General features: G+C 40.6%; 1 protein-coding gene across 1 annotated transcript; it reads right to left on the bottom strand.

Annotated features, from left to right (window-relative positions):
* Positions 1–542: 542 nt before the first annotated feature.
* Positions 543–1,686, bottom strand: LOC120457508. Its single transcript, XM_039645061.1, has 2 exons — positions 814–1,686; positions 543–758 (listed from the first exon to the last, which is right to left on the bottom strand). The coding sequence occupies exons 1-2, from the start codon at positions 1,666–1,668 to the stop codon at positions 747–749; spliced, it is 867 nt and encodes a 288-aa protein (XP_039500995.1). The 5' UTR covers positions 1,669–1,686; the 3' UTR covers positions 543–746.
* Between the last annotated feature and the right edge of the window lie 16,439 nt (positions 1,687–18,125).

Here is an 18,125-nt window from a genome sequence, read left to right as displayed (position 1 = left end):
TATGTAATTCATTTGCTCATCCTCTTGGTAATCAATGCTAAAAATTTCTCTAACTGCTTTTTCATAACTGGGCCTAACTGTATTATAAAATTTCTGACTAAGTGCGGAATCCGTTGTAACGCTGCCTAAAGGAATAACTGTTTCGTTCAGTGTTTTAATAACTGCAGGGTTAACTGTTTTACTACTCGTTTCGATATCTGCTATACTAACTGTTCCATAATCTGTTTCACTAACTGTTTTACTAACTGTTTCACTAACTGTATTACTAACTGTATCACTAACTGTATCACTAACTGTCTCACTAACTGTATTACTAACTGTATCACTAACTGTCTCACTAACTGTATTACTAACTGTATCACTAACTGTCTCACTAACTGTATTACTAACTGTATCACTAACTGTCTCACTAACTGTATTACTAACTGTATCATTGTCTAAGGTACTAACTGTTTCCTCATTTAATGAGTTAACCGTAATCCTTCCCAAAGTATCTGGATCCAGTTTAAGCTGGCAAGCTTCCATAAAATTTCGTCCAAGGATTACATTATGACTCATAGACCCGTCTGGAACTACGTATAAATCAAAATAACATTTTATTCTTTCTTTTGTAATGTAACATAAGGTTTTTCCGAGTATTATTAGTTGGCTTTTATTTAGCCCGAAATAGTTTTCAGCAGCAGACTCTAAATTGACTTCACTGGATATACTGCTTAGTTTTGCAAATGATATTGGGCTCCCGGTGTCTATGAGGCATTCTGTAGTTAGTGGGGTTTTATAGCTACTGTGAAAAAAAATCTTAACCTGCCTTACATAATTGTTGATATTGGCGCTCTTGCGCTCCGGGCATTGTCCGACGAAGTGTCCGAACGCTCCACAAGCGTAGCAGGATCCGGGCTCTCTCTTCGGCTTCAGGCACTCCTTGGCGAAGTGTCCTTTTGAGTTGCAGTTGGCGCAACGCAGATCCTTCTTAGCTGGGCCTCCTTCATAGAAGCGTTTTGGCGAACTATTATCCGGCTTGTGCTTTGGCAGACGTACTTCCGAGAAGGCTCTCAAAACCTGCATCGGTTCGGAAAAGCACTGTATGCGGGCCTGATTGCGTAGCGCTGGTGCCGGAATTCCTTCGATAATGTTTTCCAGGAGTTCCTCCAGATCGATGTTGATATCGTTGGCCAGCATCATCTTGTCCTCGAAATAAGCCGCAAATTTCTCCTCTGAACGCCATTCGCGCTTTTGGAATGCGCTCCTCAATTCTCCTTTGGACATTTTGACCCCAAATGACACAATTAACTGCTTACACAGCTGATCGGTTGACTCCAGAATTCGCGTGGTGTTTGCGTGCAGCCAACGTTGTGCACTCCCTTTCAGCTTGGCAATTAGAAGCATATGCAAGCAGCCGTCGTCCAAATTGTAGATCTTGCCGATGTTCTGGAACTGTGTGACCCAATTACGCACACACACGCTGCCGTCGTACTCCATGGTGACCTCTTTTGCCAAGGCAAGCGCTGCTGCTGGCGATTCCAAGAGTTTGTTTACATTTGTACTCTGGCGTTGATCATCACTGCTAGCGGTCTCCTTTCCAACACTGGTATCTCCCCCGATCATGTTATCGGCAGTGATGGTCACTTTGGTGCTGTTAGCTTTAACATTGGTGCTGTTAGCGCACATGTTAACATTGCCATCATTTTCAATGTTATTTTCGATGACGTCATGGGCTTGCCCAGCATGAACGGACTTGTTCTTGTTCGCCTCGTCGATTTCTGTGTAAATGCTCTGCAACACGGCCATGTTTGCATCTATTTCGTCACGAATTTTCTGCAGGGTGGCTTTTTCGGCATCCACTAGCGATAACTGCTCCAAATCCAGACTTTCTAGGGTCTCTGACGCCGCCGATTGCGCGTCTAACGGGGTCGCTGGTGTGTCTCCCTCTTGCAGCTCTCGTTGTGCTAGCTGCGATGCAGCTCCATCCGTTGCTTCCGTTGCTGATCCGTTGTTTGACGGTGGATCGCCACGTTTTTCCGGAGAAATGGCTTGGAGACGCCCTATCAACTCCGCTTTAGTGCCGGAAGTTTGGCGTCCAAGGGCTCCCAACCATTTTTTTAGTTGTTGCACCGAGAATTGATTTAATATGGTGTCAGGCATAGTGAGTAATGACCACTTCTGATGTTGTAAACGCTCGAACTACCTCCGGTGCGACGATTTGCTTAGTTCAGTTCTTCTTTATTAGCGACTTTATTCTTCAAGAACCAGCGACCGAATGCCGCGCTTTGCTTCTTCGTTTTTCTTATGCTCTCTCATGCGTGAGAGCTAGGTGTATGTACATTGTTATCTCTTAAAGCTAACTTATAAGTAAGAGCGGGACAACAGTATTGTCCTTACTTATAACGGGGATATGATCGCATACTTCTCTCTGCCACCATGGGCTTCATACGTTAACCTAAACTACTACATGATACATACATGGTACTGTGGGCCTAAAGGGTATCTATCCTACTACAATATGGGACTTATAAGGATGCCACCAGTTTGAGTTTTAATTGGAGTGTGACACAGGTTACCATTTTTATATTTCCTGTTTCCTTTTCAGGTTGGATCTAGAATTGTGGGTGAATAAACTACACTCTACCCCGGATAAAACTCATTCTTATCTATTTTCTTACTAGGGTCGAAGCTCTTACCAAACAGACATTAGAAGGTAATTTTATGTTATTTTTATGTAACTAGCCATGTCAACACTTTATTTAAAGGTGTTGCTAGCGATTGGTATTGGCATTACCACCAAAGTGTACCCCAGAAATTCAGCATGAGCTTTTTTATATAAGGAGATCAGTAGCATTATTCGCAAAGGGAAACGTTCATGCTTACTGTCAAGCCAGGATTGCGAAAACCTCTTCCTGCTCCTGATAGGTTTGTGCAGGAGGCAATTCTTGAGACCGAAGTGGAGTCGGATTCAGACACAGTTGAAATTTCCGCAATTAACTTATCCTCCTGGAATTGTAGCAAAATCGGACACAGATATCAGGATTGCTTACCCGAACGTCGTGTGTTCTGCTATGGGCGTGGCAAAACAGACACCTACCTTCCTTCATGCCCTCATTGTCGCTCAAAAAACTACCGAGGCCGTGCACCTTTGAAAGGGGCACACAAACAAGTGGTGACGAAAGCCGCCAATACGGAGTAACCAATAGCTGCTCTGTACCTTCTCTCCCTGATTTGTCTCAACAACCAGACTATCCTTTAACCGAATTAGGTACACCCGGCGAATCTCTCAATAAACATCAGAGACAGCCTTCTGCACAGCGTATTAAAGATTTTTTTGATCAGATAAAAATCGAAAAACGGTTTTTGTTATCAGCAATTATTGCCTCTGATGTACGACCATACGCAGACGTAAAAATTCTTGGCCGATCAGTATCTGGATTAATGGATACTGGTGCCTCTTTTAGTTATATAGGTGGAAAACTAGACGATGGAAAATCCCAAAACACCGTGGGCAAGATTCGCACAGAAATTCAGTACAACAATATGACCAAGGATATTACTTTTTACATCGTACCTTCGTTAAAGCAATCACTTTATTTAGGGTTCGATTTTTGGACAGAATATCAGCTATTACCATATGCTAAAATGAAACCTAGTCCAGAAAGTAATCTCTCAGCAGTAGATCTAGACGATGTTCGTTTTCTGACTGAAGAACAAAAACAGCAACTTGACGCCGTAGTTTAATGCTTTCCTTCTTTTGCCGAAAAGGGTATAGGGAAAACGACCATGCTTTTCCACTCCATTGACGTTGGCGATTCCGTACCTATCAAGCAGCGACATTATCCTGTGTCCCCAGCTATCGAAAAACTTATGTATGATGAACTGGATCGGATGCTTGCTTTAGAGGTTATTGAAGAGTATACCAGTGCGTGGTCTTCCCCTGTCGTATTGGTCCGCCAACTCGGAAAAGTGCGATTATGTATAGATAGCCGAAAGGTGAACCAAGTGACACGCAAGGATGCTTATCCAATGCCCATCATAGATGGCATCCTAAGCCGGTTGCCAAAGCCGGTTGCCCACTAGAGACAAGTTCGCGTGATAAAACAGCTTTTACGGTACCAGGTAGACCTCTCTACCACTTCACCGTAATGCCATTTGGTCTTACCAACGCGCTCTCAACCATGTCCAAATTAATGGGCCGAATAATTCCATGCACTTTAAAAAACGAAGTATTTATATATCTAGACGACCTTTTGATCGTAGTCGATACCTTTGAACGACATGTATTAGTTCTGAAAGAAATATCATCTTGTCTAAGAAAAGCTGGATTAACCATCAATGTTCACAAAATCAAATTTTGTAGAAAGGAGGTCAGCTACTTAGGCCATATTGTAGGCAATGGCGCAATCACAATGGATATGGATAAAATTAGCGCTATCGTAGATTATCCTGTTCCTAAGTCTATTAAGCAATTGCGACGATTCCTGGGTATGACTGGGTGGTACCAGAAATTTATTCGAAATTATGCTTCTGTCTCAGCACCTTTAACGGATGCGTTGAAAGAAAAACTGCGTTTTAATTGGGGCAAGGCAGCTAACGAAGCTTTTGAGAATTAAAAAAAGCAGCTATGTAATGTCCCAGTGTTACGTACCCCATATTTTCAACGGCCGTATTATATCCACTGCGACGCCAGTCACACCGGCGTTGGTGGCGTGCTTATGCAGATAAATGACGAAGGTGACGAAGTTCCTTTCTCTTACATGTGCAAGAAACTTAATCAATGCCAGAGAAATTACTCGGTCAGAAATATTTTTTTTTTAATAACTTTTATTCACGTTTAATTTTCTAACTTCATAAAATTTTACTATTTTGAGTAAATAGCCAAAAAATATTAACAAATAATTTGGAAAACCCAAAAACGTCCTAGCAATCAAAACTGAATCGAAGTTGCCAGAAGCAGTAACGTAGTTTAAAGCATCGTTCGGCGATGAATTCCCCACTTTCCTCATTGACATACAGCTCTATCACGATGTTGTCGCAGAACTGAGGGACCTGCCGCTCCACATCATTGCAGTCTAGGGTGGAGCGATTGAACACGGCCCACTTGTCGGTGTTTAGGCCCGGGTTCTGCGACTCCTCACGTCCTCAGGAGGCCGAAGAACTCGATTAAGGGCTGGCAGGAGTGCGGCGGGCACATACCATAGACGGCTGACATGACCCATTGGGCGGTTTCCTCATCCTCGCAGACCACTAGCATGCTGGAGTCGAACGTCTGCGGATAGATACTCGTAAGGCCCACAGTATTAAAAAATATGTATGTACCATGTATGCACCATGTTAGCTAAGGCTGAAGTATGAAGCCTATGGTTGCAAAAAAGCAGCGCCAGATGAAATCCCCGTTATAAGTAAGAAGTTCAGCGCGGCATTCTGTGACGAGTTCTTGGTTAGACGAGTCGAATAAAGGAAAATAAGAAGTTTAACCTACGCATCGGCGTCGGTTGGCGTTCACAATTACGGCAACGGTGTCCACACCGTCCGCGTCCGAACTCTGGTTTGTTATCACCAGACCGTATCGCCGGTTGTCGGGCATTGTGTTCGCATACGGCGGCCAAGTATCCCTCTTCCTGCAATTCCTATTTTCCTATTTTTGCCACCACTTGCTCCACTGCGCTGCTGCTGGTCCTCGGCTCCGACCTGCACGCCATTATTTGTGTGGGAATTGGTTCGAGTAAGAATACTCGCAGTGAACTGTGGTCCAGAAATCGATTTTTTTGGCGTAAAGTCGAGTTTTCGATGTTAATATATCTATTTTAATTCTAAATCAAATAAATCATACATTAATAAAAAATTTATTTGTGGGGATTTTTGAACTCTAAAGTGTACATCAACAAGCCAAGGACTTTAACTCAACTCAAGGCGAACATCGAACGTGAAATAGCGGCCATACCTACGCTCGAGAAAGTGATGAAAAATGCCGAACAAAGAGCCAATTTCGTCATCAGGGAAAAAGGCGAGCACATGATCCAAATAATATTTTAAATGTTAATAATATTAATCTCCTTGAATTAAAATAAATGCCTGTGCAAAATTAACAAATTGTCTTTTCCTTAACAATTTTAATTTCGAATCACACGGGTCACAAGTAGATGGCCAAGATCTTAAAGGAAATAGACAAAAAAAAATCAGTAATTTTAATAGTTACATTTATAAGTATCTTTCCAAATATAACTACATGCTTGAACGATTTATGTCTGTATGGCGTCTAAAATATCAATTACACTCGATGAAACCTGCAAGACACCACAGCAGTGGGACGTCTTATACAAATGCGGGCACAAGATTAAAAAGGAAGTTGGCATTTGAGCTTGCAGATGAAAATAATTGTGATGCAAATCTTCTTGCACATGCTGCAGCACTCTCTGCACAGAAACAAAGCAGGAAGGAACGGCTTTTATTCTTAAGAAAACCATAACAACACCCGAATAATCATCTGAATCGAGAAAGCAATTTGGTATACAAAAACCCATTCTACTTGCTCCCGATGAAGTTTTGGCTTTCCTTCTAGAAAATTCTCTTACAAAACGGCAATACATGAACACTAGATTTAAGAATACAAGTCGCCACAGTAACATTTATCCAAACTATTATAGTCTTGTAATGGAATCTAAATTACAATACCGTCCTGTAAATATAAACGTAACAGAAACCTGTGCCCAAGTATCATTAAAAAACCTTTTGGATCATACTGCGTACAGAATTATTAAAATGCAGGCTGATGTTTTAAATCAGTTCTCAAACAGTTCTGAAACTAATATGCTATGGATTTGATACCAGCAGAAGTTTACTACCGAAACACCTGGCAAACAGCTTTCAGATCACTCAATTTTTGTCACTTCTGTTATACCCATAAAAATTATAGACTCTTTTGAAAACAAAATATGTAATAATTCATAAAATATTGGGTCACAATTACCAGATTAATGATTCGAGCTTGGTTCTACTAGGATACATAGGATTCTCAAGCTTGTAACATAGCTTACAAGAAAGATAGATTGTCACATTCAATTGTCGCAACTGATATATTTCATAGAGCTATAGATTTCTCGGATCCATTATTGTCTAGTATTTCTCGTACGTGTAGTACGATCTGCAGTGCGATTCTGATGACGATGAGGATATTTACAATATCGATTTGGATGAAGAAGAAAATTGCATTTAAAATACAAGAGAGAACGCTATAGTCGAGTTCCCCGACTATCTGATACCCGTTACTCAGCTAGTGGAAGTGCGAAGGAGAGTCTTCAACACTGACAGATTTTGATGGTTTGTGGGCGTTAGAGTGGGCGTGGCAAAAAGTTTTTTTGTAGATCGATAAAAATTTACAAGACCAATACAAAACTGGAAAAATATCAAAACATTTTTTAAAATTTGTGGGAGTAAGGGTGAGCGTGGCCAAACGATTTTAAGCAAATCGATGGAAATTTTCAAGACTAACAAAAATTTGAAAAATATCAACACATTTTTATACCCGTTACTCGTAGAGTAAAAGGGTATACTAGATTCGTTGAAAAGTATGTAACAGGCAGAAGGAAGCGTTTCCGACAATATAATGTATATATATTCATGATCAGGATCAATAGCCGAGTCGATCTGGCCATGTCCGTCTGTCTGTCTGTCCGTATTAACGTCGAGATCTCAGGAACTACAAAATCTATACATACTGTTGGCCTTACGAGTATCTATCCGCAGACGTTCGACTCCAGCATGCTAGTGGTCTGCGAGGATGAGGAAACCGCCCAATGGGTCATTCAGCCGTCTATGGTATGTGCCCGCCGCACTCCTGCCAGCCCTTAATCGAGTTCTTCGGCCTCCTGAGGACGTGAGGAGTCGCAGAACCCGGGCCTAAACACCGACAAGTGGGCCGTGGTCAATCGCTCCACCCTAGACTGCAATGATGTGGAGCGGCAGGTCCCTCAGTTCTGCGAAAACATCGTGATAGAACTGTTTGTCAATAAGGAAAGTGGGGAATTCATAGCCGAACGATGCTTTACACTACGTTACTGCTTCTGGCAACTTCGATTCAGTAAAATTTAAACTTTTAAACTTTTTATCAATCGCCGAGCCTAACAAAAATATTACATAAATAACTGCCGACGAAATTCATCACACCAAAAATTACCACTAGGGCTCAGCGCGGCGTATAGCGATGGCTTAGGTTTTACCATCCTGCTGACTTCCTCTTCTCGCCTCCCAGCCTACTTAAAGACAATTTTTATATTGGATTGACAGCACCGATGACGCCTGGATTTGAAATGGCCGATCGAGCCGTTAGCTGCTTTCTCTGGGTCGTCAATATCGGCTTCGGTAATTTGAAGCTCTAGTCAGAGAATAGACCGTGCCATTCCAAGGCGTTTGTCGCCGATTGCTTGTGCAACCAGCAGGGAGGCTTTCCTCGGCCCTCTGTTGTCTCCTTGCCTTTCTGGGCTTGTAACCAGCCCCGTTCTCTGAATTGTTCTTGTGCACAATGTATATGCATGCGGCATTTGTTGCAATGTCCAGGATGGAAACGCTCCCTCAAGGTCTGTATTTCCGCATCCGGCCGATTCGTTAGCATAACTTTAACTTCAAGAAAAATTGTTGGAGCCCAAAACCAATAGAAAACTTCTCCCGGGTCATTATTTCCCAATAATCTTGACAGGTAATACGTTTTCTTAACGTTTTTTGGTCTCGACAATACTTTTTCGGTTATTTCTTTTCATTAATTATGCGCTTAAATCATACTGCCAATTTAGGCAAAAGAACGACAACGACGCAGCAGATCTGGTCAAGGGTCAATTCTAAATCCAAATGTGTTTTTTATAGAAAATCTTTAACAAGAACAAAATTTTGTTTGTAGTCACCAACATTTAATCGAAGTACTGCAAGGACGAGGGTAAGTTCTCCGCTTATATGGTTTAATTAAACAAATAATATAGCTTAACATTTAATTATATAGACTTATGACGAAATTTAGATTTAGTAACAACCGCTTTTGACAACTTTTCCACTTGACTCTCGACTCGCTCCCTTCCTATCGATAACTTGCTCTTGTCTAGGGTTACATTGTAATTAGGGCTGCAATGTAGAAGTATCGAAACATTTAATACCTATTTAGTACGTACAACCACTGCACTATGGTCCAGAATTAGATTTTTGGGCATAAAGTCGAAAAATTGAGTTACATGGTTTAAACTTCACACATTTTATTGTTATAGCATTATTTGTGAAAAAATGCGACCACGCCCACGCTTGGCGCCCCTGCAAACTAATTAATAGTAGATTTAGAATAAATACATATTATTTCCCGAATTTCGCAAAGTATCGCGAATTTTTGAATTTTGGATCGTGTTTTGGATCGTCTTCGATTATTACCTATTAAAAAAAATGGGTCAAAAACCTGTATCCAATTTTGTGTTAAAAACAAAATTAAGTGGGCGGATGCATTCCGAATGTTGACTGTGGCGTCGTGGTGACGAATCGTGGGTTTATGGTTATGAAGTGGAAACCAAAGCTCAATCATCTCAATGGAAGCTGCCGCACAAAGGTGCCCTAAACTGAAGAAGCCCATGAAAGGACAACGTAATCCTAGTAACATTGTAAGATACCCAGTTTTTATTGAGATTCTCTTTAATCTCTTTGAAGACATGATACAAGTATTCAATTACGACACCTGGGCGTACCTTACCACCGGAAATGAAATCGTAACACCAGGATATTGTCGATTCAGTGTTAGAATTTTTTGATAACGTGATCTTGATACAGCATATCCAGCGATATGCTTAAGCAAAAGAAGAAATGTTAATAATTCTGTTTCTATGGTACTGGAGAAGAGTTTAGATGGAATTATTGAAAGGGAGAAAGTATCGAGGTTGCCCTTCTGGAAAATACAGTGATTGAAGGATGTGAGCCTGACTGTTGCGATGTTGTTGACAATTGCTTTGATAAAATTGATCCTTGCGTCAGTAAGCCTTCTGATTTCGTTAAAGAAAATAGAAATCTTTGCAACAGGTTCCGTTAATAAGAAATTGCCAACTGCTCTCAGATGCGGAATTAAAACAGCGCGGGACTGGTTCTTTTGATATGAAATGCGAAATTAACCATTATCTTGTGTGTGCAAAACGGTTTGATAATACGCCTGTTTAACTAATATATGCAGGTTATCAGCCTGTTGGAATATGCAAACGTTGGAGCCAAAAAGAAAAAGCTTACATTAATATTTCAAGGCCAGTTATTGCTGCTTTATACGTGGGTAAAGTAGATTTGGCAGGTATGCTAATGGAGCTCTACAAAATTTGCCACCGATCAATAAAGTGGTACATCAGAATTTTTTAAACCCAAAGCAAAAACATATTCCCTTTATAAAATTTCAATCGGAAATTGCTCATAAACTCCATTTGCAAAAAAAAAAAGAGAGGTCGACCAACAAATGCAGAAAGAGAAAGCTCAGTAGTATATTCAAACAGTGTTTCTTCAAACAAATAAGTACAAATTTCGGATCAATCCTACAGTTATGATAACATTATGAACATTGGGTGGTTTTTGGAGAAAGGGGACGTTGCAGACAGTGCAAAAATGCAACACCAAATGCCTTAAATAAAAAACCCATATGTGCTGCAATAACAATAGAAACTGTTTTTTGGCATACCACACTTAAATTGTCATTATAAAGAAAAAGGTCTCATATTCTGTGAAGTATAAAAAACAATGCTTATACACTACTACTGCCAAACGATGCTCACCAGCACCTTTCGGTACCGCCCAAACTAATGGTCGTGGCATACTAACATTTTTTGGAAACGCTTGTATATTTTGTTTTTGAGCGTTGGGATCACGTTTGCTAGACATATTAAAGTGATTATGCTTTATTTCGTTATGCGCTGAATAGGCAAGAATATCTCTTAACAGGTCGTTACAAGATATATAATTATTAGATATCTTCCTTTTAAAATCGTAATCATTAATCCCGTTGATGATGTGTGTTGATATTGCTGAATCGGTTAACTCACCCTTTTTACCAATAGCTAGCATTTTATAGAAATAGTCTTGCGGTGATTCTCTGAGATCTCGACGAATTTTTGACATTTTAAGGTGAACGTATTCGGAATTACTGAGACATGGAAAATCGTTGAGGAACTTTGACTTAAACTGTGGTCATGTTTGGAAGACTTCTTCAGTTGAGTCTATCCAATACCAAGCAGAACCTAGCATCTTTTGTTGAACTGCAAATATTAGATTTCGATCATCCCAACGATATGCGGTTTGAAGGGAGTCAACGCGTCTAATGAAGTGTTGCGAATCTAAGGACTTGATGGATGATGGGTTGAATTCCGGGAGAAGAGATACCATTTCACTTATATTTCCGTACGAACTATTAATGTTTTCAGATACCGTTGGGCCGCGGTTGTATAAGAAGTTTGGCGGAATCGGGGTATATGGATTTTTATATGGATTGTATTGATTTAAATCATAGTGTGGCTGTAAATATGTGCCAAACGGTGCCGCTGTTGCGTTACAGTGTCCCAAATGAGCGTGGGGAATCGGAGAGTTAATTTGGCTGTGACGAATAAGTATACGTTTGCGAATTAACGTGGTTTTGCGGTGTCATTGAGAAATGAACGTGTTGCGGAAAGATCTATTTGTAGTGTGTAACGTAGTGCGCCACTGTTCTCAATACAAGAAGGAATTATAACTCCTCGCGTTAGGCAGGCTTTCGAGGATCTGAGCTGCGGGGCACGCTTTAGATTCCGGCTCTAGCTCTTCGGCTTTGGGGGTGGTGGTCTTGCTCACCCAGATCTCGAACACGGACTACACATCACTATTAATAAAGACAAGAATTGAGCGTGCTTGCGACAAAAAATAGGAAACCAGAAAAAAAATAAATAAATTCTAGAAAATGAAAGTTAGAAGAAAGGACGAAAGATAGAGGAAAAGACAGAGAGAAAACTATCATTTGCGAGGACACGGATGTTGTTGTGCTCGCTTGAGGCCCACCCAACCTATGATCATCTTCCGCAGGAGCATGGCTCCGATGATCCCTTGAAACCTTACGACCGTGGAGTCATCAGTAGAGTCGGTAAAGGAAATGTTAAGTTGCTCATGATTTCGTTAAACATTAAATTTAATAAACATAAAGTAATTAAGACTAACATCGTATATAGGTAGTTTTATTATAAGCTTAGATAGTTATAAGAATATTTATGTATCGCCTGATTTAATAATATGTAGTAAAAATGTGGGGATTTAGATATAAATGTTAATTGTGATAAGAATTAAATTAATAAGAAATAGTTTCGATTATCTACTTTAAGTCATTGGTAGACAACTTCTCGTTTAACTCCATTGTGAAATTTCTTTTAATTAAATTCAATTAAACTTCATTTTTATTCACGACAAATTTTAAAAAAATATTTAATTTATTACAGCGATAGCAAATTTCGGTTTTTGCGGCATCTAATTCGTTTCTTAACTTCTTTTATATCATTGCCATTTAATAAATTTCTCTTAAGTTTTGGGTTAGCACTTAAAAACAAGGTTATATAAACTCACGCATCTTATCCATCGGCGAAAGATCGATCTCCCTCGAAGGTGTGCTGAAAATCGTATGGCTTTGGCAGGCCACTTTGGGTTTTAAGGCATTAGTTTAAACAAAAGAGTCTACACAATTCGTTTCACTTCGCAACAAGAGAAATTTTCTTAGATTTTTACTAACTTTACTTAAATTATAAAAATAAATGTATTCTAATTTTTCAGGGGCTTTTCATCAACTATTCATGGCTTCTATTACCAGAATCAAATTCATTTCATATGAGTGTCGTAAAAGTTAGGTTATTCGATACAGGTTATGACCAATTTGTGGGGAAAATGACAAGAAATTTTAATTCGGCAGAACTGGGTTAAAACCCATTTAATGGTTTTGATTTAATGCACAAGAAAATTTATAGTCGGACATCGGATGGTCGGATCTACACTACCCCTTGGGGTTAGGTTCACTTTTCTGAATCTCTTTAGGTTAATCCCACATGGGTGCTGGGGTCAACTGGGGTCAAAATTATTGGGTCACTTTTGGCACTGCTAATTTCCATTAAATGTTCCATAAAACGCCAAAGCTGGCCACTGTAGGCTATTGCGCATGCGCGCTGTTGGCCAATTAAACTGCACTTGAGGTTATTTGCCGATCATTCTCCTACTGCTTCTGCTGCTGCTCCCTTAGTAGTCCATCATCCCCCCTCACGGGGTGCTCCTCGGGACAGGACGCAAACTCGGCTTGCTGGGCTAGATTCGCTGGTTGAGCCCCGATGAAATATAAGGGTTTTCCAGACCGCCCTATGGCACTGGCTGTCAGTCCGCCGCCTGATTGCCTCCGTGGACACTCTTTCCGTGACCTGGGCAACAAAAGGTTATGCATCTTTACTCATTTGAGTTTGGTTAAGCTTTCGCCGAATAATTTTTTTTCCGCCACCAGATTTTTACAATCCGCGTGGACACTGGCACTATGTGATTATTATATATCTTATCGGCAACTGCAACGATTTGCACTCTACCGGATCTCAAAAGGAATAGAATTTAGCACGGAAACGGATGGAATCGTTTAGCACTTTTCTCTGCTACAGCATAAAATTTCCTAATCAGACTAAAGCTTTCCAGATCTTCCCTGGCGCATCCATGAGCTATCTGGTATTTGTGTCCAAAACTCTGTTCTGGCAGAAATGCAGCTAGCTAAGTAAAAATGCATGTGCATTAAAGCTCAGCTTAAACTACGTAAAGCTTTTACTGAAATGCATCGACGTTATTCCCAGGCTCAGAGTATCACATAATTTAGTGCATACTTCTAGGCAGAAAATGTTTATATCTTTTATTGTTTATCTAAAATTTATTTAGCGGCTCTTCAGTCGCCACTACAGAATGTTGCGGAAAGACAGCGACATTATCGTGTTGCTGAGATCTCTCTTGAAGTTCGCGCAATGGTTTCTCTAATTCGGCAATTTTTTTCTGCATTTATTGGTTTCCTGCACTCGCGTACTCGTCGTCACTGTTATGGGCATTTAGTCTCTTCAATAAGTCTTCACGATTTCCTGACGTTGAGAGTCCTGCTTCTCTGCATTTATGTTGCAGGTCTTCTTGCTTACGTAATCGGAGGCATGTTCGTTGCTTCGTTTCTTTGCTTTTTTTATACTCTCATTTTTCGCACGTTTTCACTTATTGCGCACTATCTTATCCCACATAAGCACCAAGAAATATGATTCGCGATGCCTATGTGTGTAAGCTTTCAGTTTTGTCAGGAATTAAGCGAGTGGGTAGCGCGACTAACTATGTGAAAGAATCGAAACGTTATAGTGTTAGGTATACTTTAATTAATTAATCAAATAAGTTTTGATCGATGTTAATGTTTTTGCCGCTCGTTGCAATCACGTCCGCTTCTATTGTTGGTTCTCTCTCGACTCTCTCATGGCATTCCCTTCTTATATTTTCCAACACCGAATGTGTACATATTTGACTTATAAGGATGCCACCAGGTTGAGTTTTAATTGGAGTGTGACACAGGTTACCATTTTTATATTTCCTGTTTCCTTTTCAGGTTGGATCTAGAATTGTGGGTGAATAAACTACACTCTATCCCTGATAAAACTCATTCTTATATATTTTCTTACTAGGGTCGAAGCTCTTACCAAACAGACATTAGAAAGTAATTTTATGCTTCTAACTAGCCATGTCAACACTTTATTTGAAGGTGTTGTTAGCGATTGGTATTGGCGTTACCACCAAAGTGTACCCCAAGTTGAATGGCAATCCTTATGCAAAGCCTTGCCGCATCAATTTAAGGAAAACGTCCAGATTAGCATTAAAGCAGATCTTTATCGTCGTAAACAAAAGGAAGGGGAGTCCTTCGATGACTTTTACGAAAGTATCATCCCATTAACTGATAAGTTATCTGAGCCATTCTCAGAATTATCAGTGTTAGAATCCATTAGGTCAAACTTATTGCCAGAAATTTAGCATGAGCTTTTATTTAAGGAGATCAGTAGCATTTCTCAGCTAAGGAAGATTATTCGCAAAAGGGAAACGTTCATGCTTACTGTCAAGCCAGGATGGCGAAAACCTCTTCCTGCTCCTCATAGGTTTGTGCAGGAGGTATGTCCTGAGACCGAAGTGGAGTCGGATTCAGACACAGTTGAAATTTCGCAATTAACTTATCCTGTTGGAATTGTAGCCAAATCGGACACAGATATCAGGATTGCTTAGCCGAACGTCGTGTGTTCTGCTATGGGCGTGGCAAAACAGACACCTACCTTCCTTCATGCCCTCATTGTCGCTCAAAAAACTACCGAGGCCGTGCACCTTTGAAAGGGGCACACAAACAAGTGGTGGCGAAAGCCGCCAATACGGAGTAACCAATAGCTGCTCTGTACCCTCTCTCCTTGATTTGTCTCAACAACCAGACTATCCTTTAACCGAATTAGGTCCACCCGGCGAATCTCTCAATAAACATCAGAGACAGCCTTCGCGATCTGCACAGCGTATTAAAAATTTTTTTGATCAGATAAAAATCGAAATACGGTTTTTGTTATCAGCAATTATTGCCTCTGATGTACGACCATACGCAAACGTAAAAATTCTTGGCCGATCGGTATCTGGATTAATGGATACTGGTGCCTCTTTTAGTTGTATAGGTGGAAAACTAGCCGAAGAAATACTGATAGAAAAGTGTCCTTATAAACCTGTTCAAAGTATTGTTCATACTGCCGATGGAAAATCCCAAAACACCGTGGGCAAGATTCGCACAGAAATTCAGTACAATAATATGACCAAGGATATTACTTTTTACATCGTACCTTCGTTAAAGCAATCACTTTATTTAGGGTTCGATTTTTGGACAGAATATCAGCTATTACCATAGGATAAAATGAAACCTAGTCCAGAAAGTAATCTCTCAGCAGTAGATCTAGACGATGTTCGTTTTCTGACTGAAGAACAAAAACAGCAACATGACGCCGTAGTTTAATGCTTTCCTTCTGTTGCCGAAAAGGGTATAGGAAGAACGACCATGCTTTCCCACTCCATTGACGTTGGCGATTCCGTACCTATCAAGCAGCGACATTATCCTGTGTCCCCAGCTATCGAAAAACTTATGTATGATGAACTGGATCACATGCTTGCTTTAGGGGTTATTGAAGAGTAGACCAGTGCGTGGTCTTCCCCTGTCGTATTGGTCCGCAAACTCGGAAAAGTGCGATTATGTATAGATAGCCGAAAGGTGAACCAAGTGACACGCAAGGATGCTTATCCAATGCCCATCATAGATGGCATCCTAAGCCGGTTGCCCACTAGAGACAGGTTTGCGTGATAAAACAGCTTTATATCTAGACGACCTTTTTATCGTTTCCGATACCTTTGAACGACATGTATTAGTTCTGAAAGAAATAGCATCTTGTCTAAGAAAAGCTGGATTAACCATCAATGTTCACAAAAGCAAATTTTGTAGAAAGGAGGTCAGCTACTTAGGCCATATAGTAGGCAATGGCGCAATCACAATGGATATGGATAAAATTAGCGCTATCGTAGATTATCCTGTTCCTAAGTCTATTAAGCAATTGCGACGATTCCTGGGTATGACTGGGTGGTACCAGAAATTTATTCGAAATTATGCTTCTGTCTCAGCACCTTAAACGGATGCGTTGAAAGAAAAACTACGTTTTAATTGGGGCAAGGCAGCTAACGAAGCTTTTGAGAATTAAAAGAAGCAGTTTTGTAATGTCCCAGTGTTACGTATTATATCCACTGCGACGCCAGTCACACCGGCGTTGGTGGCGTGCTTATGCAGATAAATGACGAAGGTGACGAAGTTCCTATCTCTTACATGTGCAAGAAACTTAATCAATGCCAGAGAAATTACTCGGTCAGAAATGCAGTTGCCGCGAAGACGCCATATTTTTTTTTAATAACTTTTATTCACGTTTAATTTTCTAACTTCATAAAATTTTACTATTTCGAGTAAATAGCCAAAAAATATTAACAAATAATTTGGAAAACCCAAAAACGTCCTAGCAATCAAAACTGAATCGAAGTTGCCAGAAGCAGTAACGTAGTTTAAAGCATCGTTCGGCGATGAATTCCCCACTTTCCTCATTGACATACAGCTCTATCACGATGTTGTCGCAGAACTGAGGGACCTGCCGCTCCACATCATTGCAGTCTAGGGTGGAGCGATTGAACACGGCCCACTTGTCGGTGTTTAGGCCCGGGTTCTGCGACTCCTCACGTCCTCAGGAGGCCGAAGAACTCGATTAAGGGCTGGCAGGAGTGCGGCGGGCACATACCATAGACGGCTGAGATGACCCATTGGGCTGTTTCCTTATCCTCGCAGACTACTAGCATGCTGGAGTCGAACGTCTGCGGATAGATACTCGTAAGGCCCACAGTATTAAAAAGTATGTATGTACCATGTATGCACCATGTTAGCTAAGGTTGAGGTATGAAGCATATGGTGGCAAACAGCAGCGCCAGATAAAATCCCGGTTATAAGTAAGAACTATATATTGGACTTACTCATAATTAGCATTAAGGATAAAATTACAGATTCTCTCACACATAATAGATATAGGAGAGCATAAGTAAAAGGCAAGAAGAAAAGCGCGGCATTCTGTGGCGAGTTCTTGGTTAGACGAGTCGAATAAAGGAAAATAAGAAGTTTAACATACGCATCGGCGTCGGTTGGCGTTCACAATTACGGCAACGGTGTCCACACCGTCCGCGTCCGAACTCTGGTTTGTTATCACCAGACCGTATCGCCGGTTCTCGGGCATTGTGTTCGCATACGGCGGCCAAGTATCCCTCTTTCTGCAATTCCTATTTTCCTATTTTTGCACTCCACCACTTGCTCCACTGCGCTGCTGCTGGTCCTCGGCTCCGACTTGCACGCCATTATTTGTGTGGGAATTGGTTCGAGTAAGAATACTCGCAGTGAACTGTGGTCCAGAAATCGATTTTTTTTGGCGTAAAGTCGAGTTTTCGATGTTAATATATCTATTTTAATTCTAAAGTAAATAAATCATACATTAATAAAAAATTTTAATTCAAACCTTTAAAAGCGGCACCAAAACTTGTTG

Source organism: Drosophila santomea, unplaced genomic scaffold, assembly GCF_016746245.2.
Source record: "Drosophila santomea strain STO CAGO 1482 unplaced genomic scaffold, Prin_Dsan_1.1 Segkk10_quiver_pilon_scaf, whole genome shotgun sequence".
NCBI classification, from domain to species: Eukaryota; Metazoa; Arthropoda; class Insecta; order Diptera; family Drosophilidae; genus Drosophila; species Drosophila santomea.
Note: the sequence above shows the minus strand (reverse complement) of the source record. Positions and strands in the feature narration are given on the sequence as shown.

What these genes read in the sequence shown, in the direction of transcription:
- LOC120457508 (XM_039645061.1), bottom strand. Translation starts at nt 1,668, where the DNA reads ATGTGCGCTAACAGCACCAATGTTAAAGCTAACAGCACCAAAGTGACC.